The sequence below is a fragment of the Galeopterus variegatus genome, unplaced genomic scaffold (genome assembly GCF_000696425.1).
Source record: "Galeopterus variegatus unplaced genomic scaffold, G_variegatus-3.0.2 Scaffold15, whole genome shotgun sequence".
Classification (NCBI taxonomy): domain Eukaryota; kingdom Metazoa; phylum Chordata; class Mammalia; order Dermoptera; family Cynocephalidae; genus Galeopterus; species Galeopterus variegatus.
In genome coordinates, this window is record NW_007726126.1 from 402,106 (window position 1) to 427,341 (window position 25,236).

Sequence of the window (25,236 nt, forward strand, 5' to 3'; positions counted from 1 at the left end):
TATGGAAACAAAAAGGAACTAGAATAGCTAAAACACCTTTGAAAAAGAGGAATAAAGAGGACTTAAACTACCTGACTTGAAGACTTATTATTAAGCTAGGGTAGTCAAGGCAAAATGATATTGGCCTCAAGACAGACAAACAGATCACTGAAATGGAGTGTAGAGTCCAGAAACAGATCCATACATATGTCACTATATATGTCGATTAACCCTTTAAAAAACTTTCTTTAAAATTCACATATCATAAAATCCACCATTTTAACCATTTCAAAGTATACAATTAAGTAGTTTTTAGTATATTCATAATATTGTGCAACCATCACCACTGACTAATTATAGGATATTTACATTAACGAAGAAAGAAATCCTGTCCCTTCCAATTCCCCCCTGCCCCCACCCTCTGGCAACCACTAATCTGTCTCTACGAATTTGCCTAATCTGGACATTTCATATATATGGAATCATACTCAATGAAACCAAAAGTTGGTTATTTGAAAAGATGACCGTTTTTTGGTTTTTGTGGGTTTTTTTGTCAGCTGGCCCGTGTAGGGATCAAACCCTGGACCGTGGTGTTAGCAGCACCACACTCTAACCAAATGAACTAAATGGCCAGCCCTCAAATTTCAAAGAGTTTTTTTGTTTTGTTTGTCGTTGTTGTTTGAAAAGAGGAACAGAATTAACAAACCTTTATCTAGACTGATGAAGAAAAACAGAAGACTCAAATTACGAAAACCAGGAATGAAAGGAGGGATGTTACTAATGACCTTGTAGAAATACTTCTATGAACAAATGTATGCCAACACATTAGATTACCTAGATGAAAGGGACAAATTCCTAGAAACAAACTACCAAAACTTACTCAAGAAGAAACAGAAAACATGCATACCCCTGTAACTAGTCAAGACACATCAGAAATCAAAAAAATTTCTCACAAAGTAAAGCCCAGGACCAGATGGCTTCACTGGTAAATTCTACCAAGTATTTCTAAAAGAATTAACACCAATCATTCTCAAACTCCTTCAAAAAAGAAGAGGAGGGAATATTTCCCAACTCATTCTAGAGGCCAGTATTACCTTACATGATATGATAAGAAACATACATTTCTCTACCCCTGGTTCATGACACAGAACTCCTAAAATCCTTGTAATTTCCTGAGTGACAGGGTGCTAGCAGCATCTTTTGTTCTAATATTTGTTCTTTAATTCCTTCCGGACACAGAGCTCCTAAATCCCTTGTAATTTCCTGAGTAACAGGAGTGACAGGAGTGTCTTACATGAAGGTATTAAATCTCATGGAATTTCCTGGGTGATAGGGGTGAGTGTCTTTTGTTCTAATGAAGTGATTCTTGGTGGCCTCATGGATACCTTCAGAATGGGAACTGGTCACCAGAAAAACCAAGCCATGATTAGAAACCTAGAACTTTCAGTTCTGGTCTCACCCCCATCCCCCAGAAGATGAGAGGTCTAGAGATTCAGTTAATAATGGATCATGCCTACAAGATGAGGCCTCCATAAAAATCCCTAAACTACAGGGGTTCAGAGAGCTTCTGGGTTGGTGAATGCATCCATGTGCTGGGGGACAGAAGCTCCTGTATTCAAGACCCTTCCAGACCTTGCCCTATAAACCTCTTCAAATGGCTGTTCATTTGTATCCTTTATTTACTTATTTATTTTTAATTTCACAGAGTTTAATTGAACAAAGACTGATTCATGAATTGGGCAGCTCCTAGAATCAGAACAAATCCAGAGAGACATTGGGGCTGCTATGTATGTGGTCAGCTAAGACTTACAGACAAAAAAAAAAAAACCCAGCAAAAAACCTTTTGTACCCTTTACAAAAAATCTGTCAAGTAAGTAAAGTGTTCCCCTGAGTTCTATGAGCCATTATAGCAAACTATAAAACCTAAAGAGGGAGTTGTGGAAACTCCCAATTTGTAGCCAAGTCAGACAGAAGTATGGGTGCTCTGGGCACCCAATACTTGCAACTGGCATCTGAAGTAGGAAGTCAGTCTTATGGACATGATCCTTAACTTCTGGATCTGTGCCAACTCTCGGTAGTTAGTGTCAGAATCAAATTAAATTGCTGGACACTCACTCAGCGTCCTCAGAGAAGTGGAGAATTGCTTGGTGTGGAAAACTACACATTTGACGTCAGAAGTGTTCTGGGGATGGAGGAAACAGTTTTTCTTTTACCCTGATACCAAAACCATCCAAAAGATATCACAAGAAAACTACAGATGAATATCCTTTATGAATATAAACACAAAATTCTTCAACAAAACATTAGCAAACTGAATTCGGCAACATATGAAAGAGATTGTATACCACAACCAAGTGGGATTTATGAGGATGGGAGCTAGCCATGCCAGAAAGACCAATCATGAGATCAGAAGGTTGAAGTTTTTAGCCACACGATTTCAGTCCAACATCCAGAGAAAGAGGAGGAGCTAGAAATTGAGTGCAACCACAGGGCCAAAACCTTAATAACTGTTACACCGAAGCTCAGTGGAACTTCCTGACTGGTGAACACACTGATGTGCCAGGAAATTGAAATGCCCTGATTTCAAACACAGAGGGCATGGAAGCTCTGCATCCAGGATCACCCAAGACCTTGCCCTATGCGTCTCCTCATCTGGCTGGTCCTAAATTGCATCCTCTATAATAAAACCATAATTGAATAAGTATAGCATTTTCCTGAGTTCTGTGAGTCATAGCAGTGAACTATAGAACCTGAGGCAGGTCATGGGAACTCCTAGGATTTGTAGCCAGTTAGTCAGAAGTGCAGGTGGCCTGGGAATCCCACTCATGGCTGGTGTCTGAAATGGGAGGAGTTTTGTTGGTGATTGTGCCCTTAAGCTTGTGTAATCTGAAGCTAGCTCCAGGTAGTTAAATTCCAGGTGGTTCTAACATGAGTACACCAATTAATTGGTATACCAATCATACAACAGTACACCAGTTGGTGTCAGGATAAAATCCCACCAAGGATTTCTGTGAAATTTGACATGCTGATTCTAAAATATAGATAAGAATATAAAGGGCTGAAAATAACCAATAGTATTTTGAAAAAGAGCAAGGTAGAATTTGTCTTACCAGATAGCAGGACTTACTTTAAAGCTATCGTAACTAAGGTCATGTGATGAAGGATACATCAATGTAACAGAGAACCTAGAAAGAGACCTACCTATATGTAGAAATTGGTATATAGGAATTGACATTACAAATTAGTGAGGAAAAATATTTCATATAACACACAAAAATAAATTCTAGTAGGTTTAAGATCACAATTTGAAAAACAAAACTTTTATAAGAAAATACAGATATCTTATGACCTCAGCATCATAAAGAGAAGGATTTCTTAAACAAGATTTAAAAAGTATAAATGTTTAAAAAAAAAGACTGACAACTACACTACACTAAAATTTTAAACTTTGTATCAACAAGAGATGCTATAAAAAGCTGACTCACAGAAGGGAAAAGTGAATGGCCAAAAAACATGAAGAAATGCTCAACCTCATCACAGCAACATAATGAGAGAATAATTCACAATCACATTAACAAAAAGTTAAAAGTCTAACAATACTACCTGTTGATTATCTGGATAAATGGGAACACTCATACACTGCTGGAAGTGTCTAAATAGTTAAAACATCTTTGGAGAACAATCCGGCTATACCAAGGATAAAACAAAGATGTATATACCCTTCGATCCAGCAATTCCACCCTTAGGCAAAGCTGCTAGAATGTTCATTTCCATAATGCTCATAATATGACAAAAACAAATCTAAATGTCCACTGATTAAAAAAACATAAATTATAGTATTTTCATGTAATGGATACTACTGTACAGCAGTTAAAGTAAATAAGATAACATGCATCAGTATGGACGTATTTCAAAAACAGTCTTGAGGGGGTAAAAAGGAAGGTGCAGAGGAATGTGTACAGTATAATACCGTTTACATTTAAAGTTTTAAAGCATGTAAATCCATACCATGTATTGTTTATGGAGACATAAATATATACTCTTAATATAAAAGTATTCATGGGAATAAAAAAACTTCAAAATTCAGGACAGTAGTTGCCTGTGGTAATGGAGAGAAGAGAACTAGAACAAGAGTAGGTACACAGAGAGCTTCAAATAAATCTGCAATTTTAATGTCTTTTAAAGAGTAAGAGCAAAGGAAGGACATTAAAAGAAAAAGGCAGATCCTAGAAAATTTCACAACTCCAGGGACTTTTTAAAAATCTTTCAGGAAGGGAAAAAAGCTCACAACGGAACAAGAATCAGGCTAACAAATTTCTCAATAACAAAAGTGGGTTCTAGAAGATTAAAAAAAAGCAATATTGTTAAAGTTCTGAGGGGAAATTACTTGAACACTGGAATACTGTATTCAATCTAACCCAGCAGTCAGAACAGAGGGCAAAATAAATATACTTTCAGACATGCAAGAACTCAAAGTTTACCACTTAAAGACCCTGTTTGGAAAAAGATATACTACAGCAAAAGAATGAATCTACCAGGGAAAATGTGGGAATCAAGAACAGAGGCGAGCAAATAAACTACTAAAACACATATTTTAATTTAAATAATTGTTGAGAAAAAATGTAAAAATGAATTAATGACAATATGAAACTAAAATACAAAGTAATTAAAAATGACAGGTTGGGTGTGGAACTGAGAGGCAGAGTCAGGGAGGAAGCTTGTTAAGATTCTTATACTGCTTGAGTATATTATACTTATTAAAGCAAATACTGTGCTCTACTATCAACTCCAGAGAAAACAAAGAATATCTCATAATATTAATTTCCTTGTTATAGATACATATTGTTTACATTATTGATAATTCTAGTTTAAGTAGTACATATAATTTATTTAAATGGTCACATTTTGTGCTTCAAGATGATGTAACTATCCTTCACTAATTATATGGCGTGATATCAGACTTTAATTATAGCTCAAATAATATTACGGGTCTGAGTGTACTTTGTGTGTGTGTGTGTGGCTAGCCAGTACAGGGCTAATTTGGGGGGTTAATGGAAAAGCAGTGTGCAGCTTGAGGATAGGGAAACCAGATAGAGGTTTTTATAATATTAATTGTGAGAGATGATTCGGGGCAGTGGCTGTGGGGAGTGAGAAAAACGGCTAAACCTCAGAAAGAGATTTTGCAGGTAGAATTGATAAGGACGTAGTGAATGGTTTGATGTGAAGGGTCTTTGAGTAGAAGCAGTATAATTCCCAGGACTGGCTTGGAAAATGAGTAGTTAATAGTTCCGTACACTGAGGAAGAAAACAGCTGAAAGGGCCCAGGGTGTATAGGGGAAATGTGTAATTCCTATGAAAAAAAACTTCAGAATTCGAATAACTTACAGGTGAGTACTATTTGAAGAACTAACTGTGCTGATTTCACAGCTTACTAAAAGCTTACTCTGAATAAACAGATTATAGCAATATATCTTATTTCACAACTCTTTTGGTTTTTATGAATTATTTAAATTATGCATGTACATGCTATGCATATATTAAGTGCACATTTAACATTTTGTTACACTTTCAAGAACAGTTTTTTAGAGTGCCTCATTTATGTACTTAAGGTAATTAAAATTTGCTTTAGTAAACTATCTTGGCATTTGTGCCCAATTTTTTATATATATATAAAATTGTATATATATATGTGTGTATATATATATATATATACATATATATAAAAAAATAAAATATATATATATATATATATATTTTTTTTTTTTTTTTTTAATTGGCAGCTGGCCGGTACAGGGATCAAACCTAGGACCTTGGTGTTATCAGCAACACACTCTAACCAACTGAGCTAACCAGCCAGCCCTGTATTCTCTATAGGTAAAGCTTTCTTTAACTGAGATATTCTGTCATTTTTATTTTTTTCTTTTATTTTGGGGGGTTTTTTTTCCAAATTTTTTTCAAATTATTATTTTTTATCTTTTTGTTTCTTTGGGTTTTTTATTCTGTCATTTTTATTTACAAAAAACATTTGTTGTAATTTTAGAGATTGTTATGTTTTGCTGGGTATAGAGATTTTATAGTCATTGGATACCCTTTCTGTTCTCTCCCCACAATGAAGCAAACGGAATGTCAAATAAATTGAAACACCACTCTAGACAGATAGACAAAAACATATATGCCAAGTATATAGTGTGGTTTGAGTTTATTGTAGAGATGAGAAATATATAAGTTATATGTATGTTATTTGTGTGGGTTGAAAGTTGCTAAGAGATTCTTGATCAATCTTAAAAGATTCTCTAGCAGAGATACTTGAGTTGAATTCCAGGTGAAGGAGTGACTATTTCTCCAACTATTATTTACTATTATTTCCAACTATTATTTCTCCAACTACTAGGGGCTGGCTGGTTAGCTCAGATGGTTAGAGTGTGGTGCTGATAACAAGGTTCTAGGTTTGCCCACTGCTTTTCCAATAACCCCAAAAAATTTAATTTCAGAAATGAGAATTTCAGGTTGCTTGTGATGGAAATTTTATAAAACACTTAAGAGAAATTGAGATGGGAATTTTTAAAAATGGTAAATAGCAGAAAAGGAATAATGACTTTTCCCTGAGATGTTTTGGGAAAGATATAAAAATAAAATTAAAAACCTGAATTTTCAAACTATACTCTGAGGATTCCTGTGAAAAGTAAGAAGCTTAGAAGACAGAGATTAAGAACATATACTTTGGCATGCAGTTAAGACACGGTATAACTATATAATCCAAGAAAGAAGATGAGAGATTACCCTAAGATTTTCCTTCTCAGGCTTCGAAGGTACTATTATAAAACCCAAGATGGGGAGGACCCAGGAGGAAACAGCTAAATCATTAAAAAAATAAAATAAAATAAATGGGTGTAAAAACAAATGTGGGGGCAGAATCTAGTAATTAGTGTATATCTTTACAAGCAATATCCAAAAAAGAAAAGAAGAGTTACACCCCTGAAAAATGTCTAACAAGCAAGGAATGAAAAGAAAAACCAAAAATACATCAAATTACCCATTATTTCTAGTTTGAAATATGTGACACTTTCATTCAGCTAACATTTGAGCATTTACTGTATGCTAAATACTATGCTAGAAACAGAGAAAAAGACAAAATGGATTCCTTATGGAACTTATTGTCAGTAACTGACATGTTGCCTTTATTTAATTTGCTATATTCTTACTTTAAAGAAAGAAAAAATACTTCTAAGGTATTTATATCTCCCTATCTAATTTTCTCACATTGTCTTAAGTTCCTCAACCACAAATCTTACCAGAACCCTAATGCCTAGAGTCAGATTGCAATTTTATGTACACACCAAATCATCTCAAATTTATATGCCTTTTCCCATGCTGTTCCCTGCCTGGAATGCTTTTCCAAATTCTATTCAACCATTAAAATTTCCATAATGACTATAGTGATGTTATAATTTTCCCTGGGCAAAGTTAGACACTTGCTCCTTTATATTCCCAAAACATCTTGGTATTGCTCTAGAAAGCAGTTATATTTCTATATTATAACTGTTTGTATGACTAGATTCATGCAAACATGACCATGCAAACATGATACAAATATATGCTGTCTACAAGAGACACACTTTAGAATCAAAGACACAAGGAGTTTTAAAAGACAGAAAACAATATATCATGCAAAGCAATAAACAAAAGACAGCTGCAGTGGCTTTATTAATACTAGAAAACATAGACTTTAGGACAAAATTTGTAGAAAAGTATCAGGACAAGGTGAGAACAGGTATTCTTGACTACCCATTAAAATCACTCATTGGGCTGGCCAGTTAGCTCACTTGGTTAGAGCATGGTGCTGGGAACACCAAGGTCAAGGGTTCAGATCCCCTTACCAGCCAGCTGCCAAAAAATAAAATTAAATTAAATCACTCATGCCAAGACCTCAATCCCCAGAGATTCTGATTTTAATGGAGTGCAGTAAGGCCCAGGCATCAGCATTTTTCAGAGGGATTCAAATGATTCCAATGTGCAGGCAGACATAGTTAATTAAATCACATGATTATAAAAAGGGTTGAAAACTACTGAACTAGAAGGAAAAATAAAACCATTTCTTTAATTAGGGTAAATGGGAGTCATAGCAGTAGGGGAACACACCCTGCACAGAATTTTATAGCTACAGGAGATGGAGTCTCATTTCAAAAAAGATCCAAGAAGATCTAAGTGTGACGAGAAGGGCTGTCTTAGGCAATGATGAAGAGGAGATAAAGATTCATGTGCAAGGCATTCAACTGTACCTACCTAACTGAACTTGTATTTCTTTAGTTTCAATATACTTCAGTATCCCATTCAAACATACCATTTATGAATAATTCTCTTAATAATAAAATTGGAACTATTAAAAGTAAAAAAAAAATGTAAGTGAGTGGAAAAGAATGCTATAATCTGACTCAGAAGCCTAAGTATTCAGATCATTTCTCAGCACTCAGATGAAGACTACAGTATTGGGGATCAAATTATAATCATTATAATATCATACTTGAGATGAGAGTACAATGGTTAAGAGCTAGGGCTCTGATGCCAGAATTACCCAGCTTTAATTCCCAGGCATTACAAACTATTCATTTCGTCAAATTTTTCTCTAACTCTTTAACACTGTGTGACTTCAGGCAAGTTACCTAAGATTCAGTTTCCTTATCTACAAAATAAAAATAACAGTACTATAGAGTGGTTGTGAGGATTAAATAAAGTAATCTTGGTAGAAGACTTTACTATGGAGTCTGGCTCAACAATAAGCACTAATACCTATAACATTATTACTACAGGCATTTAACCTATGAAATTATGAAAGAGCATGCACACTACAAAGCCCCTTATTTTTACATTTTCATAATTTATTTTAATTTTTATAAAAGATGGGAATGGAGAATTTAATTATGGTTGAATGGGGAAGTCCAAAATACAGGAAAATAGAAGAGAAAAAGGGTGAGATAAAGTCATCATAATGAACCAAACCAGGTAAGAGCAGAAGAGAAGATAGGTTATAAAATGAAAAAGGACCCCCGAACTAGCCAACTGCCAAAAAAAAAAAAAAATTTGCTCGTCGGTTAGCTAATTGGTTAGAGCATGGTGTTGATAACACCGAGATCCAGGGTTCAATCCCTTTACCAGCCAGCTGCCAAAAAAAAAAAAAGGCCATCAAAACAAAAAGAAAGACAGCAAGGACAAACCAGTTAATCACAGTCAAAACTTACAGGACCAAAAAGACCTTAAAATAAGGAATATTATGGAATGTCTGAATTTAGATGCCAGCCCAAGTTATTGCTGCTTTAGATGGCTCCTTTATAGTTCTAATAAAAGAGAGCTTGGCAAGACCTAAATGGAAATATAAATTAACCATCATTATACCTCTGATTAGTCAGTTTTTCAAGGTGTTACAATCTTGCTATATTGCAAAACTACAAACACTAAAAGCAAGTTACAATTTGGAATAACCGATTCTATATTTTTTCCCTAAAAGGCTTTTAAACTTAAACATTGAGAAAGTGGCAATTATATTTATTTGCAGTCATTTGAGAGGTTGCTTAGAACAAAATGAATAGGGTATCAAAATAATGTCCCTGAGATATCCAGCATATCAAATGCCAAAGCCTCATAACCAACACTGCATTTTCCTGTAAAACACACTCACTGACTGATGATCAAGCCACAAATTCTACACACTATTGGTTACTGTCTAGTATGTTCTCTCCCAACCTTCTATCCTCTAAGTAACTTAAGTAAATCTCTTAAATTCTACCTTCAATAAAACTACATCCTTCTGAGTACACTGCATCACCATTTATCAAACCTTATCTTCACCAAGACCTGGGAACTATACCTCCAAATCAGATTTTAAATCAGTCTGCTTGGAAAAGACTCTGAGGCCAGTATAACAGCAATGTTACAACAACTCCTACCCTTACTACCAATTACTATGTCACTTGGCCCCCATCCCAGGGTTGCCTTATGATAATTAGGCAGAGGAACCTATGGCTATCCTCGAGTAAAAGAAATTATTCAATGTAATGTCATCATCCTGTTAACAGAAAAGCTTTTAGACTCACCTAAGAAAGAAGAGTAATAGTAAGAGTTGTATGTAAACTTAGATATTAAAATATTGAGGAAACTACTGCTCCACTGATATTTTCAGTCACAGGACACTCTAGGCACTTAATTTGTACTATACTGGTTCTAAATGTGTTCTCACACACAGAAAGAATCACCTGATAGATTTCTTTTTCATATACCAGAATAAGGATTGGCAATTTTTCTTTCTGTAAAGGGCCAGTTAGTAAATACTTTTGGTTTTGCAGGCTTATATGTTCTCTGTGACAGCTACTCAACTCTGGCATAGTAGTATGAAAGCATCCATAGACAACAACGTGAACAAATGAACATTGCTGTTTACCAATAAAACTTCATTTACAAAAACAGATGACAGGCCAGATTTGTCCCAGAGACTATAGTTTGCCCACGCCTATATACTAAACTATCACAGAACTAGGCTTTAACTTCCAATTACAAGCATTTATTTTAAACACAATATTGCATCTAATAAAATGAGACATAAAATCTGCTTAATTCAAGTGGTAACACTAGCCAACGTGTCAATTACTTCCAATTGTCAATGGAAAGAATGTAAATTCTCATATGCTGGGCAAACATTTAATTTAAAAATTTACCTTATATAAGATTTAATTCTAAAAAGAAGGTTTAGAGCAAAACATGGTCCTATAATAAACTGGGAAAAAACTATTCATTTCATAAACATCTATTAAGCACTTGCTATTATCCACTAGTCACTGGGGATAAAAATCCCTGCCCTCAAGGAGCTTACTGCTTTGTAGGCAAGAACCATAAGGGCAAGAAGTGGCATGAATACTGTGACATAAAATCTAAACAGGGTACATATGGGATGAGAGGTGGAAGTGATTAATTTAACTTGAGAGAGAGGGAGGAAGCAGAAGAACTTTACAGAGCACTTGGTGTTTACAGAGCAGATTCATAAGGGAGGGGTAGGAGTACAGTGAGCAGGCAAGGAAAGGAAAATGGAGACGGGATATTCAACCCCGAGGATGAGGAAGAAGCATAAAGATGTGAAACAACCTTTCACACCTTTAGAGATCTGCAAGCAGTTCAGCATGATTCAAACAGTAGCAATGACAATAGAAAAGTGAGGTTGAATATAAAAGGGGATAAAGAAATAGACTCAATGAGACTTGAAAACAAAGTAGAAAGTATTTCAGTTTCTGACCTGGGTGACTTGAGTGGACAACGGTAACATTCAGTGGAAGAGGTAATTCAAGATTAAGAGTAAATATAAGTTCCGGTCAAGATGGCAGAACAGATGGTCCCCAGCGTCACTCCCTCCCACAAATCAACCAATTTACAACTATAAAAATGTAACAACAGCCAAGCTGGGGCCACTGGAGCTCAGGGAAAGAGTTGGAAAGACCTACAGAGCTCAAGAAGGGGGAGAAGCCATGATGAGAGAAAGAAAAAACTGCTTGGAGCATTTCATGCTGCAGCCACTTTAAGGCTGGAGTTGCTGAGCGCATGAAGCAGGAGCTGGCAAGAGCCGCAGCTGTGCCCTGCAGCTGTGCCCTTTGGATGGAGTTGCTTGGAGGCTGCAGGGGCGAAGAGGGCCTTGGTGGTCCCCAGGACAGCAAGACCACTAAAACGGTTCCCTGTGGACCCACACAGGAGTGAAGAGCCAGAACAGCTGGTAAAGGGGAGCCACTCAGAGGCTGGTGAGTCATCGCTAGGGACCAGCGCACAGCCCGACTCATGGGAAGTGTTTGGAGCACAGGCAATGGGGGAGACAGGTCCACCTGGAGAACAATGGGACATAGCAAGGACAGCCAATCCACTCCCCAAACAGTGCAGGACCACTCAGAGGAAACTGGTCGGGAATGCAGAATTGCATGGGGTGCAGTTTGATGAAAAGATTCAGACCTAGATCAGAGTTTCTACACAACCCAGGTGCACCAGGTCTCTGGTCAACCATCAAACGCTGAGCTGCAGAAAAAGTCTTCCCTAGGGAAACAGCAGCAAAGCATCAATTTAGCTCAACCACAAAGCTCAAGTACTGGTTCCCACAGGAAGTTCCTGCATTTTAGAAGTAAGCAAAGGACAAAAGATTAGTTCCGGCCCAGGCATGCCACCAGCACCTTGGAACCCTCCAGGGGACCTGAGGTATGGAGCCAGGGACTGGACCCCTGCCCAGTCAATGGACACAATGCCAGTGCCTCAGGGCCCAGCCTGGGGGCTCAGGACATGCCCACCCACAACCAGGCACACTGCCAGCTCTTTGGGGCCCACCCAGAGACTCGGAGTCTGGAACCAGGAACTGGACCCCCCCACAACTAGAACACCACCAGCACCAAGGAGCATGCCAAAAACATCACCTCCATGTGGGTGGCCCACCACAGCCACCACTGTAACCATGGTGCCACAAACGTGGCTAGACATCACAACCACCACACAGATAGTCCGCCAGCCACTGGAGTGCACTGACACAAGGAGAGTCACCAGCAGAGACCAAAGAAGATGTTTCTCTCCACAAAGCCCATTCCAGAGTGACAGAAGAAGCACCTGCTCTACAATAATATTCGGTATCCAGAACATACCTCTCAGCATTGTACAGATCATCTAGGCAACAAATCAACAGAGTAACCATTACTCTTTCAGAGGGACAGAACAAATCTAGGGTTATCAGTGGTGGGAAGGGGGAGGAAGAAGGGGATAGGGAGAGATTGGACAAAGGGCATAAAGAATAAGTACAATTTGTAACAATATATATACTAGTAACATTGATTTGATTAACATATGTCAAAACTGAATTCCAAAAATATATATAATCAATTATGATTTGATAAAATTTTTAAAAATGAAAATAAAAAAAATTAAGAGTAAATAAATAAAAGTAGCAACTCAATTTTCCTTTCATAAAACTTCTACTTTTACATTAAAAAATTGGGGGTGATTACTAAAGAAATACATAATTAGTATAGAAAATGAAATGTGAAAAACAAAAAAAATAATAATAAAAATCCATAATCCTACCATCCAGAAAATGATTAAGATAAACATGTACAAATACATGAAGAAAGGTTTAGAGTCTAAAATATATAGACTCAGCCTTCACTAAATATGTTTCCTTGGAGAACTTTTGCTTATATGAGCCACATGTACACAACATAATTTTGCTATTCAAGCAAACTTTATTTAACTATATAGGCTGGAACCTGTTCTATCTGCTGGAAGGAACCTGTCAAGTCTCCTCTCATGCTTTCGTTTCTTGATCTCAGTTTCTGCTTGGTGTGCTCTCTCATAACCCATGTTCTTATAATGAAAAGAAAATAACCCTGATTTGGGGCAAATACACTTGTAAGAATAACTCTTAGTTCTTGTTCATATGCCCAGCCTCTAAATTAGTAAGATAATAATAAACAATGCCAACTCCCCCATCTACCCCCACTCCCTACCCCCTGCTTCTTCAGAAATTTTTACCTTTTATTAACATAATGGTACATAAAAATAAATAAAGTGTTTTAGGCTGGCTGATTAACTCAGTTGGTTAGAGCTCAGCCTTATAACCCCAAGGTCACAGATTCAGATGCCCATACTGGCTAGCAGCAATAAATAAATAAATAAATAGATGATTGACTGACAGACAGACAGACAGACAGACAGATAGATGATAGATAGATTAGATAGATAGATAGACAAACAAACAAATAAATAAATAATGGCACAATTTATGGGAAAAATTGTTGTCAGAATTCTTTACATAACTTATTTTGGGAGAAGCCAAATTTACTTGATAAGTATTTTTTAAATGAGTATTTAAATTTACTTAATTTAGAGCAAAACTTGAAAGAAAAAAGTAGGTCTGTTAAATGACTGATGGAAAATAGGCTGGGATCAAAGTTTGCCATTTGTAATCCATAAAAGGACACACATACACAGAGATAATGGAAAACTGATATGATAATTCATCTGGTAGTGACACATTCCTAAACTCAGGATAAAAACAAGAAGTTTTTATAAAGCTGGCATTCACCTAAGAAATTATTCTCAGGTCTACATAAAATAATTACATAATCCATTCGATAATGTTTGAAGCTGATACCAGTTTAATACTATTTAAGTCTGTTTTCCTCTTTTATTTAAGAGATTTAATTACTGAGTGACTTGGAAACCCAAAGCATATGTTTTTTGAATTTCAGTGCCTCCCTCCTCCCTGTCTTTGCTGCTAAACTATAAGCTCTGTAAGTGTAAGGGTGTTTGTTACCTTTCTCGCTTATTAAGGTATCCCAAGAATATGAGTGTGCCTGGCACATAGTAGATAATCATTACCATTTGTTGAAAGAAATCATTTATTTTTAAATGAAGCCCCAGATTATTCTCTCAAGCAGTATTTGATATTATAAAAGTTCTAACATGAAAAGAAAATAGAAAACATCCTGATATCTTTCATAATGGGATCTACCCTACAGTAAAATAAGGGGGGGAAGGGGGAGGGGAAGCATAATATTAAGACTATACTCATCAGGTGGAGAACCAAAGAAATTCTTTCTTTTTTTTTTTTTTTTTTTTTTTTTTTTTTTTTTTTTTTTGGTGGCTGGCCAGTACAGGGATCCAAACCTTTGACCCTGGAAGAAATTTTCTTAAATCTAGCAACACATAAATGTCTTCCTGGAATACATGATTCAAGTGAAAATGTTACTGTGGGCCTGACTTTCCACACTGCATGCAGTCATACATCTCAGCATAAAATTGTGACAGGGATAATTTTAGTATATAATTTACAGACTAGAATGTATAGACTACTTCTCCACTTGATAAAACTCCAAAGAAACAATAGTCTTTGAATAAGTCTTTTATTTTGTGTAATAATCCCCATAATGTTTACTGTACTTAGCATACAGCAGATGTTCAATATACATATTAAGTGAATGGAATACCTAATAAATAATTACCTTTCTTACTGGTGAGGTGTGCGCAAGAATTTAACACATCTTAATTCCAAGGCAAACTTCTTAGTAATTGAAAGACAAAAAAATAGTAAGCCAGTTTGCACTAACAGGCCCATCATAGCCAGAAGCCCCTCTGTCCCCATAACCTCTTACCTTAGGACAATGCCAACAACCTCCCTCCAAACCTCTGTAAGTTTTGGTTACTTCAACTCTGTGACATACCAAAAACGATGAAGAAGAAATACATTTCTCTCTCTCCCTCTAGTAGATGCCCTAAAAAATATTTATTTCAGGGCCGAGCCTGTGGCGCACTCCGGAGAGTGCAGCACTGGGAGCGCAGCAGCGCTCCTGCTGCGGGTTCGGATCCTATATAGGGATGACCGGTGCGCTCACAGCGCTCACTGGCTGAGCGCGGTGCGGCCGATCTCAAAAAGGACAAAAAAAAAGAAATTTATTTCTTCAAGGGCAAAAGGGCCCAAACAGTACATTTTCAACCAAACCAGGCTCTAGCTCCAGCAATGCCACCACCAACTGTCTACCACTGTGGATCCATGCAACCTCTGGTACACGCACCTGGTAAGATCTTTTGTTTAAAACAACAGATAATAGCCCCAGTTACGGTAAGTCACCTTTCCACTTCATCAAATATACCTAAAAAGTACTGACACACAATTAATTAGCAACAGTAAGAACATATTAAATTTTTTTTCCTTTTTGTCTTTTTTCGTGACCAGCAACGGGATCGCAACCCTCGGCGTCGCGCCCGCACCGCGCTCAACCAGTGAGTGGACCGGTCTCTATATGGGATCCGAACCCTCGGTGGGAGCGCCACCACACTCCCAAGCGCCGCACTCTACCCAGTGCACCACCCGGCTGGCCCAGAACATATTAAATTAAAATCATAATTCCAGTAAGATATATACTTGACATTTTCACTGCAAGAGTTAAACTTTAAATCATTAAATCATTGGGCCGACCCCATGGCGCACTCGGGAAGGTGCGCGCTGGGAGTGCAGCGACGCTCCCGCCGCGGGTTCGGATCCTATATAGGAATGGCCGGTGCGCTCAGCGCGGTGTGGGCGACACCACACCAAGGGTTGCGATCCCCTTACCGGTGACGAAAAAGACAAAAAAAATAAAATAAAATAAATCATTAAATCATTAAATTAAATGCAAAAAAATAAATGAAACAAAAAAAATCCACAAACTAATGATTCAACTTAACTTATTCAATACCATACAAATAATTCAGCCAACCAGAATATAAACTATGAGAAACTTAACATATTATCCATACACAGTATACCTTAATAGATCGTTATCAGATGTATGTAACTCCTCAACCAATATCCACACAAAGACTATCTTTAAAGAATGAAAAAGTATATTTTCCTCTTGAGAACGAATATCCTCTGCAGGAGAGGAAAGATACTTAGGAGACGTGGATGTCAGCAATCTCACAAAGTCGACATCTACTTTTTTTCCCCAAATCATCTATTTCCAGTTAGGAGAAAACTGGGGATGTCCATACAGAGCATAGAATTGGGAGGACTAAAGTAAAGTTCAGGGAAAGAAGACGAACTACCATCTTCATTTGGCATACCCTTTTCCTATTCAAATTAATATCAACTGTAAATCTAAAATTTTTGGCTGGTAATTTCAGCATATAGGTACACTTTTCAAATAACAGTTTGAACAACACCAATAGTTAACTGAATACAATTGAAATTTATCTCTGCACCTTGGTTTTCTGCCCTGCAAGATAAAGGCAAAAATGGACAAAATAGTTCTTTCTAGCCTCAAAACTCAATAAGAGTCACTTGAGCAGAAGTTCTCAAACTCTCTAGGTTCGTGGCACCCTAAGTGTCTCAGTAATTTTCTCACAGCAGCCATTGGCCAGGAAATAATAACAGTTCCACTTATTAAGTACAGTAATTTGCAGCCATGTGGAAAATAAATCTACCTAAATTGAAAAAAATCATATTTTTACTTCATCCTTAAACAACCATAATTACTTAAGGAATGTATATTACTATTGGACACTGCACACAACCTCTCAAAACTTGGAATAAGAGTCCACACTGCTATCCTATTTCCTGTTCCACATTGATTTTCATGCAGTACTTTATCACAGCAACCCCTAAAAACCCTATTTCACAAAGCTATGTCATCTAAAGGACTGTAGCACAATCTACTGTTGAAACAATCAACTATATCAAGCTAATAGTTCACGTGGCAATCAACAGTGAAGTATCACTGTATCTCTCTTGAACACTTAAAATATGAAATGGAACCTCTGCCAAGTTGGCAACATACCCTGGGTTGCCTTGATGCAGTTTGAGAACCAGGGTCTTACAATTCTGTGCCTTTGGACTCAAAACAGACCTGGGTTGGAAATCAGATTCTAACACTAACTGATCAACCTCACGAACCTCTTGAAGACTGCCAGATAAGAATAATAGTACCAACTTCAGAGAATAGTTGTAAGGAATGAGATAATGCTTACACACAGAAAACACTCAAAAAATGGCAGCTATTATTATGTCATTAAAATTAAACAAGTAGTTTATAAAACCAAATTTTGTAATTGACTCTCTGGGGAACAGAGCATTCTAACCAAAGGCACAATGTCAAATTAAAACATATAAACACATTTTTAGGAGAGAGGTCACAAAGTGCTTAAACAAGAACAATATAAAGAACTACAGTTTCCTCCAAAGGATGTCATAATGTTTATACATCACAATAAATGCTATTTAGAAACTATTAAACTGGCACCTTAGAAGAATATACTTAAGGCGTTATTCTAAGGCTAACCACACTAGGAAAAAACCTGAAGTTTTATAAACTAGGATTTTTTTAAATGGCACCTTTTAAAAATACTTAAATTTAAGTCTGGCTGATTAGCTCCATTGGTTAGAACACGGTGTTGATAACATCAAGGTCAAGGGTTCGGATCCCCATGCTGGACAGCCTCCAAAAAATAGTAAAAATAAAAATACCGAAATGTATATAAAGCAAAAAAATATAACACTGACTTTTCTCCAAGAGCATAAGAGCTCAATACTACAAGGGTACTTCAAAAAGTTTGGGGAAAAACAGAATTAAAAGATAATATGAATCTTTCCATGAACTTGCCGAACTACTTGCACATACCTGTGCTCACAATATGCTAACAATTTAACATTTTAATTCCAAAAAAGGGGTTGGCTGGTTAGCTCAGTTGGTTAGAGCTAATAATCTAGACATGCACTCATGTCTTTTATCTGAAAAACACCTTTAATAAAATTGTAATACAAGAATATTTGTAAGTGCTTAGCTTATAAGAAAGGATTTTGAAACATTTTTTCATTTGATCCTCAGATATTATCTCTAATTTACTGAAGAAACTGAGGTCCATGTAAATTAAATGATTTGCCCTACAACCTACATATGACAGTGCTCAACACTAAATCCATGTCTTTTAACTCTTTCTAGTGCACCACAACTCCTTCCCAAAAAGACTCAGTTCAAATCTTGTTAGCTGAACCAGTATTTTTTTTTTATCAACTATTACAAGTTGACGGCCATTAAAGTTCTGAAATGTTTTTCCCTGCACAGTAACGGCATTTCACCTGAAGAGACTTTTCCTTTGCCAAATGTCTTCAACTGTGTAACATTAGTTAATAATTATCCTTTGATCACCTTTTGACATGATCTATTATTATCAGTTCCCTCAGCAACTATACTAATGATATTATATCCTATTTTATTTAGCTGGTGGCCCACTGATCAACTCTGCAGTAGAAGTATTAAACTGACCCTGATATTTTTTTCTTCAGGTATTAATATAAACTAAATGAAGTTGGTCAAAATATTTAAAAGGAATGGAGATGCAAGCAATCTTACACACTACCCAAAATACATGCCATCCAGGAAGCCTATGCCTGCCTTTCAACTTGGTCCAAGTAAATTCCAAAAACAATTTACCAGCAATCCTTTCCCCAAACTCCCATATTTCTCTCTCTGACGGATACATTACTATTATTTCCCAAGGTCTCCTAAAATCAACTTGGTAAGGAATCCTACTTCACAATGACTATTTGAGTCTTTGGTAGCCACAACATCATACACAGATAATATTTTGAAGATTTTCACACTCAGCAATATAAACATATTGTTAACGAAACTTCTTCATTTCCATAGAGAACAGTAGACCAACTCTGTTTGCTTGGAAAGGAAACAGCTACCTGTCTTGTATGATAACCAGTCCATCTGGCCATCTAATATGGATTAAAAAAAAAAAAAAAAGATCTATTTGGAAACGTTTCTTCTCCATCCAAGGGCTGTTCCCAGATAAAGGCAATGCTCAAAGTACAACAACAACAAGAAGCCTTCTCTGAGGAAAGAAATGTGCCAGAAAAGGAAAGGCATAGATCAGAAATAAATAGGGATGACGGTAAGCGCTCAGTGTGAGAGCTGGAGGCAGCAGGCGCAGCTCTGAGATGCTCGAGCAGAACCAGCAGCAGCAGCAGCAGCAGCAGGAAGTTTCAATGGGGCCGGGCAGAGCATGCGCCCTGCACCCGCGCGGTGGCCTTATGTGGAAGGAGCACCACTTGCGAACACCAATAATAGACCAGCGGCACCGGAGAGAGAAACATGAGCAACAAGCACCTTCTTCAACTGTTTCCCCCTCCGTCAGAGCCCCTCCTCCAGCCTACACACTAACCACCCCACCCCACCCTGCAAATGGGAGGGCGACTTCTTTCCCTAAGCCCTGCTGCCAAGATGAAGGGGGAAGGGATAGGAAAAGTGGGGAGATGCTTTTCTATTATTTTGGGGGAGGTCGGGAGAGGAAAGAGGAAAACTATGGAGGAGGAGGAATTAACCCTCTCCTCCCCAAAGCGGAGAAGCTGAACAGCCTCTCCCCGCCTCCACTGGAGAACGGAGGAGGACCCCCTCCCATGGGGAAGGAGCAGACCTCCATACTAGGAGGAAGGAGTTTTGGGGGTTAAAACGGCCCTCCAGGGGAAAGGAAGAAGGACACGAGCCGACTCCCTCGGGGGAGTTCCCACAAGAGGGAGGGAGAGTTGAGTGTCCGCTGGCCCCCGCCCACCCAGGTGGAGGGAGATAGGGGGCGCCACGAGAAGATGGGCCGAGCCTCCCCGAGATGGTCGGGAGGATTGGTGGGAGGAGGGGAGACAACCAGGGAGGGGAGGAGGAGAAAAGCGCAAAGCTGGCCGGAACCTGCGCTCCCCTTCCCCCCGCCACCACCGGGGAGAAGGGGTGGAGGGCCGGCCCCCAGCGCAAGGGAGCAGTCCCAGGGGCGGCCGACCAGCACAATGACCCCTCCCCGTCCCCAGCCCACACCTAGCCCGCGACGCCCCCACCTCCGCTCCCCGCCCGACAGAGTGGCCCTAGGGGGCCTCCACCCCGCCTCCCCACTGCTCAAGACCCCCGGGGCCAGATCGAGAAGATGGGCCCGGTGGAGCCGCGCCCCTCCAGGGATAGGACACAGCCGCGGAGGCCCGGGGAGTCTGCGAAGAGCGGAGAGAAGGAGCGCGCCCGGGCCGCTTCCCGCCGGGCGTTCGGGCCCCTCGCTTACCTTCTCCGTTGCCGACGTCCGGCGGCGGTGCCTGCAGCACCCGCTCCAGCTCGGGGAACGGCAATTCAGGCAGGTCTAGCAGCGGCCCGTAGCGTTCCAAGAAAGAGCAGACTACGGCGAAGTTGGGGCACGAACCCGGGCAGCCCGGAGGAGCCATCGCCGCTGCCGCTATCGCCGCCGTCGCCATTTTGAACTGGAGGATGGAGGCGGCGATGGGGAGGTGGGGGGAGTCTGGATGCCGAGGAATGGCCGGGCAGCCTTACGGACGACAGGAGGCGCTCTCGAGTGGGCTCCCCTTCAGATCCGAGCTTCTCAGGGACGGCGCCGCGATCCCACAATACAGCGGCGGCCGGGAGCAGTCGAGAACCGAGTCAGACGGCGGACAGAGAGGCGCTCTGTTCCTTTCACTTTCCGCCTCTTCCCGCCCCCTCCTCTCCTACTTCTCCCCGCCCACTTCGGGCTTGCCACTGCCTCGTGTGACAGGGGGAATGAAAACAAGGGAAGCGGGGCGGAGAGGCGGGCTGGACGCTGGAGAGGCGGGACGTTTCAAGAACGGTGACCAATAGACTTGGGGGGGGCGGGTCTTCAGGCTCCAGGCGGCCGAAGGGCTTACTCCCGGCGGGTGAGCTGGGCAAGGCTCCGAGGCGAGTGGGAAAGCACCGAGCCGTCTGGGAGGGCAGCTCCGAGGAGAGTGCGGCTGGTGAGTTTTCGAGGGGGATCCAGGAACTGCAATTGGGCACGAGATGGTGGGGGAAGTTGAAGAGAGTGGATAAGAAGCGGGGGTAAAAGCACGATTATGAGAGGGAGTTGGGAAGGGGAAAGGTACAGAGGTGCCCTTAATGAGAGGTCGGGATGGGACCTTTGTAGGAAGTCTCTGCGAAGGTTTGCTGAGAAGTATTGTTCTCTGCTGGGGTACAAGAACCGCAGGGGAAACAAGGGCCTGAGGGACGGGTCTCTGCGGGGATCACCAGAGTGAGAAGTAGGGGCCCACTTGGGAGAAAAGGATCTGAAGGGGCAGGCTCTGCAGGAGGCATGAGGGGAGGGGCTGTGCTGAGGTTACCAGGGGGTGAGGGGGACGGGCTCTGTTGAGGGACTAGGGTCTGAGAGGAAGAGACTCTGGGGGGGCCAGAGTGGGAGGGTCATTTAGGACGCCACTAAGAAAGCGAACATGATAGGTACGGTGGAACAGCAAAAAGTTTGTTAGAAGACAGGGTTCCACTCCGTTGGGAGTAGCAGTGAACGTTCTCCCACAACGAATCCCAGAGAAAAACCACCAATGATGTAAAATAGAATGTGCAACTTGGGAAGGAATGTATACTTTATGGTTAGGAGCCCGAGCTGTGCATTCAGCTAGACTTGAGTCCTAACAAGACCACTTCATGACATTGCAGAAATTTCTTCACCTCTTTGAACTTCTATAAAATGTAGTGATGCTAGTACCTACATCATAGGGTTTTGCTAGATAATTCACAGTAAACTGAGTATTAACACAATGCCCTGCACATTCTAAGTACCTTAAAAATACCGTATTGGTTGTTGTTATCGACGAAAGGAGTTCCTATAATTTAGACTTAATTCAGCTATATTTATTTAGTCTACAATTTATTACTTTGAGCCAAAATCTTCAGAGTGCAGTTGAATCTTACATAGTACCTACTTCCTAAAAAGAATTTGAAACAAGATACAACACAAACCATGTAAAATAGGAAAATTTATGATTTAAAGGAGATAAAAAAGTATGTAGATGGGTAAACAATTTTATCAGGAACAGGAAAAATGATTACACACAGTTAAACATTGAATTTTATTCTGCGTTTCCATGTAAAAAGGGGAAAAGGGAAAAACTATAATGGTCTGTATCATTCTCATTATCTAAGGAAGGAATACTCATTTATCAAGAGAGAAAAATTCTATATTTTAAGAGGAATTTATTACCTGGAATAACTATTCTAAGTAAAACCATTTTAAAAGGAAAAAATCTTGTGAAACTTGGCAAATACTTTAGAATATTCCAGTTTAAGAAATATTGATGTAAGAAATTAAAGTCTAAACAACAATGTAAGTGTACTTAATGCTATTGAAGTATACACTTAAAAGTGGTTAAAATGGTAAATTTTATGTTATATATATTTTACCACGATAAAAAAGTTATAAAAACAGAAATTAAAGTCTTACTTTAATGTGCCTGCTGGTTAGCTCACTTGGGAGAGCATGGTGCTGGTAACAACAAGAGTTGGGATCCCCATTCCTGCCAGCCAAAAAAAAAGTCTTATTTTAGGAAAATATAGTATGGTTGTGAATTATTGCAAAAGAGGTTTTAATTTAATGAGTAGTAAAATACTGTTTTTAAGCTATCACTGAAATGAAATCCAAAATAAACTAAAACATTTTGATAGAATTCTCAAACTGCCAAGTATATGCTGTATCTCTAGACCCTGGGGACCTGAAGACCCAGTTTAAGAAAAATCTGACCCAGAGTACATCTTTAACAAGTTTTATGGAGATTTAAAAAAAAAAAAAAAACATAGTCACACATAGTCGTTACTTAGTTGACCTTAAATAAAAGCCAGGTACACAATACTTAAAATTACATCTTTGTGAAGGAATTTCTATGGAAAGAATCTTCAAACCAAAAGTAAGATTTAATTATCTCATTGTGTGAACCTTACCCACCAGTTCCTTTCTCTTTGCTTTCAGCTTTTCCAACACCTCACCTCCCACTCTTCCGTGAAGTTGTAAAATAACTTTCTAAAAAAGAAATTAAAGCATTATTACTATAGTTTTCTTTTCTCAATGCTCACAGCATTATTCGAAGGGGGACTGATAAGTAGGGTTAGAGTTTCTGCCTTTTCTAATCTAGATTGGCACGGGAACAAAGTCCTTGGCCATCAGAAAGTTATATCCACCCAAAAGATAAGAGTTGTTTTACCACAAAGCAAGGTTTAGGTCATGCCTTCACCAAGTCTGTTCTTGAAAAGAAAATAAAACGACTCACAAGTGTAATACTACCATTTCTTCTTGCCTTTCTGGGCTAAGAGAAATTGTGAGTTACAAGAGTCTAATCCCAATTCATGTAGTTAAATAACTGAGTTATATATATCAGACTGGAATGTAAAGGTGGAAAAAAATAGCTGTTTTTTAAACCTGTGATTGATTGATTGCTATTGCCATGAAGAAGTCTTTAAACAAGCATTAAATTAAACTCAGTTCAACTTTGTGAATAAGAAATTTCTTAAGATAGTTCAAATTTCACATCCTCTTAGGAAGAAAATAAAAGCTCTTAATTTTCTCGATCAGAATTAATGACTAGGGCTGGCCAGTTAGTTCAATTGGTTAGAGCACAGCCTTGTAACACCAAAGTCAAGGGTTTGGATCCCTGTGCTGGCCAGCCACCAAAACAAACAAACAAACAAAAAAATCTTTAAAAAAAAAAAAAAAGAATTAATGACTAATTCATTTAAAATACCAAAAAGTCAAAAACAACCCAAATATTCATCAACAGAAGAATGGATAAATTGTGATATATTACAATAGACTACTACTCAAACTGACACATACTATTGATAGACATTACAACATGGGTAAATCTCAAAAACATATTGCATGAAAGAAGGCAGACACAAAAGATGTTACCGTACAGTTCCATCAACATGAAGGTCAAACTAATCTGCGGAAACAGAAATCAAAATAGTGGTTTCCTTTGAGCTTGGAAGGGGATTGACTAGAAAGGGGCACAAGGGGACTTTCAGATACTTTCTATATGTTGATTTGGTAAGTTTATTTGTCAAAACTCATTGAACTGTAAACAATATCTGTGCATTTGACTAAATGTAATTATGCTGGAGGCTGGCTAGTTAGTTCAGTTGGTTAGAGCATGGTGCTGATAACACCAAGGTCCAGAATTCAGTCCCTGTACCCTGCCAAAAAAAATTTTTAATTTTAGAAACTGTAATTATGCTTCAATTTTATATTAGTTTTATTCCCAAATAGCACTGGTAGTAGTCTGCCTTTTACCAGAATAGTTTATATACATTTCCTTCTCCCTCATATGTTATCTTTGCATTTGTTAACACAATTTCTTTACAGATACTGTAAGTTTGGTGAATGTATATTGAGGTGAATTGAGTTCAGTGTGGGGAATTCCTAATCAGTGATAAACAAATTACAATTGTTTAAAATTCGCTTTTAAAAAGAGATAGTACAGGGGCCCGCCCGGTGGTGCACTGCTATAGTGCGCCGCTTGGGAAGTGCGGCGGCGCTCCCGCCAAGGGTTCAGATCCCACATACAGACTGGTTCCCGCTCACTGGCTGAGCGAGGCGCAGGAGCAACACCGAGGGTTGCGATCCCATTGCCGGTCCCGGTCCGGTACGGGGGCGACACTGGGGGTTGCGATCCGTTGCCGGACACAGAAAAAGACAAAAAAAAGAAAAAAAAAAAAGGAAGTGCGGCGGCGCTCCCGCCAAGGGTTCAGATCCCACATACAGACTGGTTCCCGCTCACTGGCTGAGCGAGGCGCAGGAGCAACACCGAGGGTTGCGATCCCATTGCCGGTCCCGGTCCGGTACGGGGGCGACACTGAGGGTTGCGATCCATTGCCGGACACGGAAAAAGACAAAAAGCAAAAAAAAAGAGATAGTACAGCTGGCAGTGTGTGGATGTATGTTATA

At 39.0% G+C, this 25,236-nt stretch overlaps 2 protein-coding genes and 1 non-coding gene across 3 annotated transcripts in view; 1 reads left to right on the top strand and 2 right to left on the bottom strand.

Moving 5' to 3' along the window:
* The window catches only part of RSF1 (remodeling and spacing factor 1), a 161,787-nt gene extending 140,915 nt beyond the window's left edge, over positions 1 to 20,872 (bottom strand). Inside the window, exon 1 of the mRNA XM_008565953.1 lies at positions 20,569 to 20,872. Within this exon, the coding sequence (XP_008564175.1) occupies positions 20,569 to 20,755 (187 nt within the window). The 5' untranslated portion in view covers positions 20,756 to 20,872. The remainder of the gene's footprint in view (positions 1 to 20,568) is intronic.
* On the bottom strand, positions 5,761 to 5,834 carry TRNAI-GAU. The gene has a single exon. It is a non-coding gene; the product is annotated as a tRNA-Ile (tRNA).
* A 359-nt stretch (positions 20,873 to 21,231) lies between the features above and the next one.
* Positions 21,232 to 25,236, top strand: part of AAMDC (adipogenesis associated, Mth938 domain containing) — a 52,147-nt gene continuing 48,142 nt past the window's right edge. The window contains exon 1 of the mRNA XM_008565975.1: positions 21,232 to 21,268. The gene's annotated coding sequence lies outside the window, so the exon portion shown is untranslated. The remainder of the gene's footprint in view (positions 21,269 to 25,236) is intronic.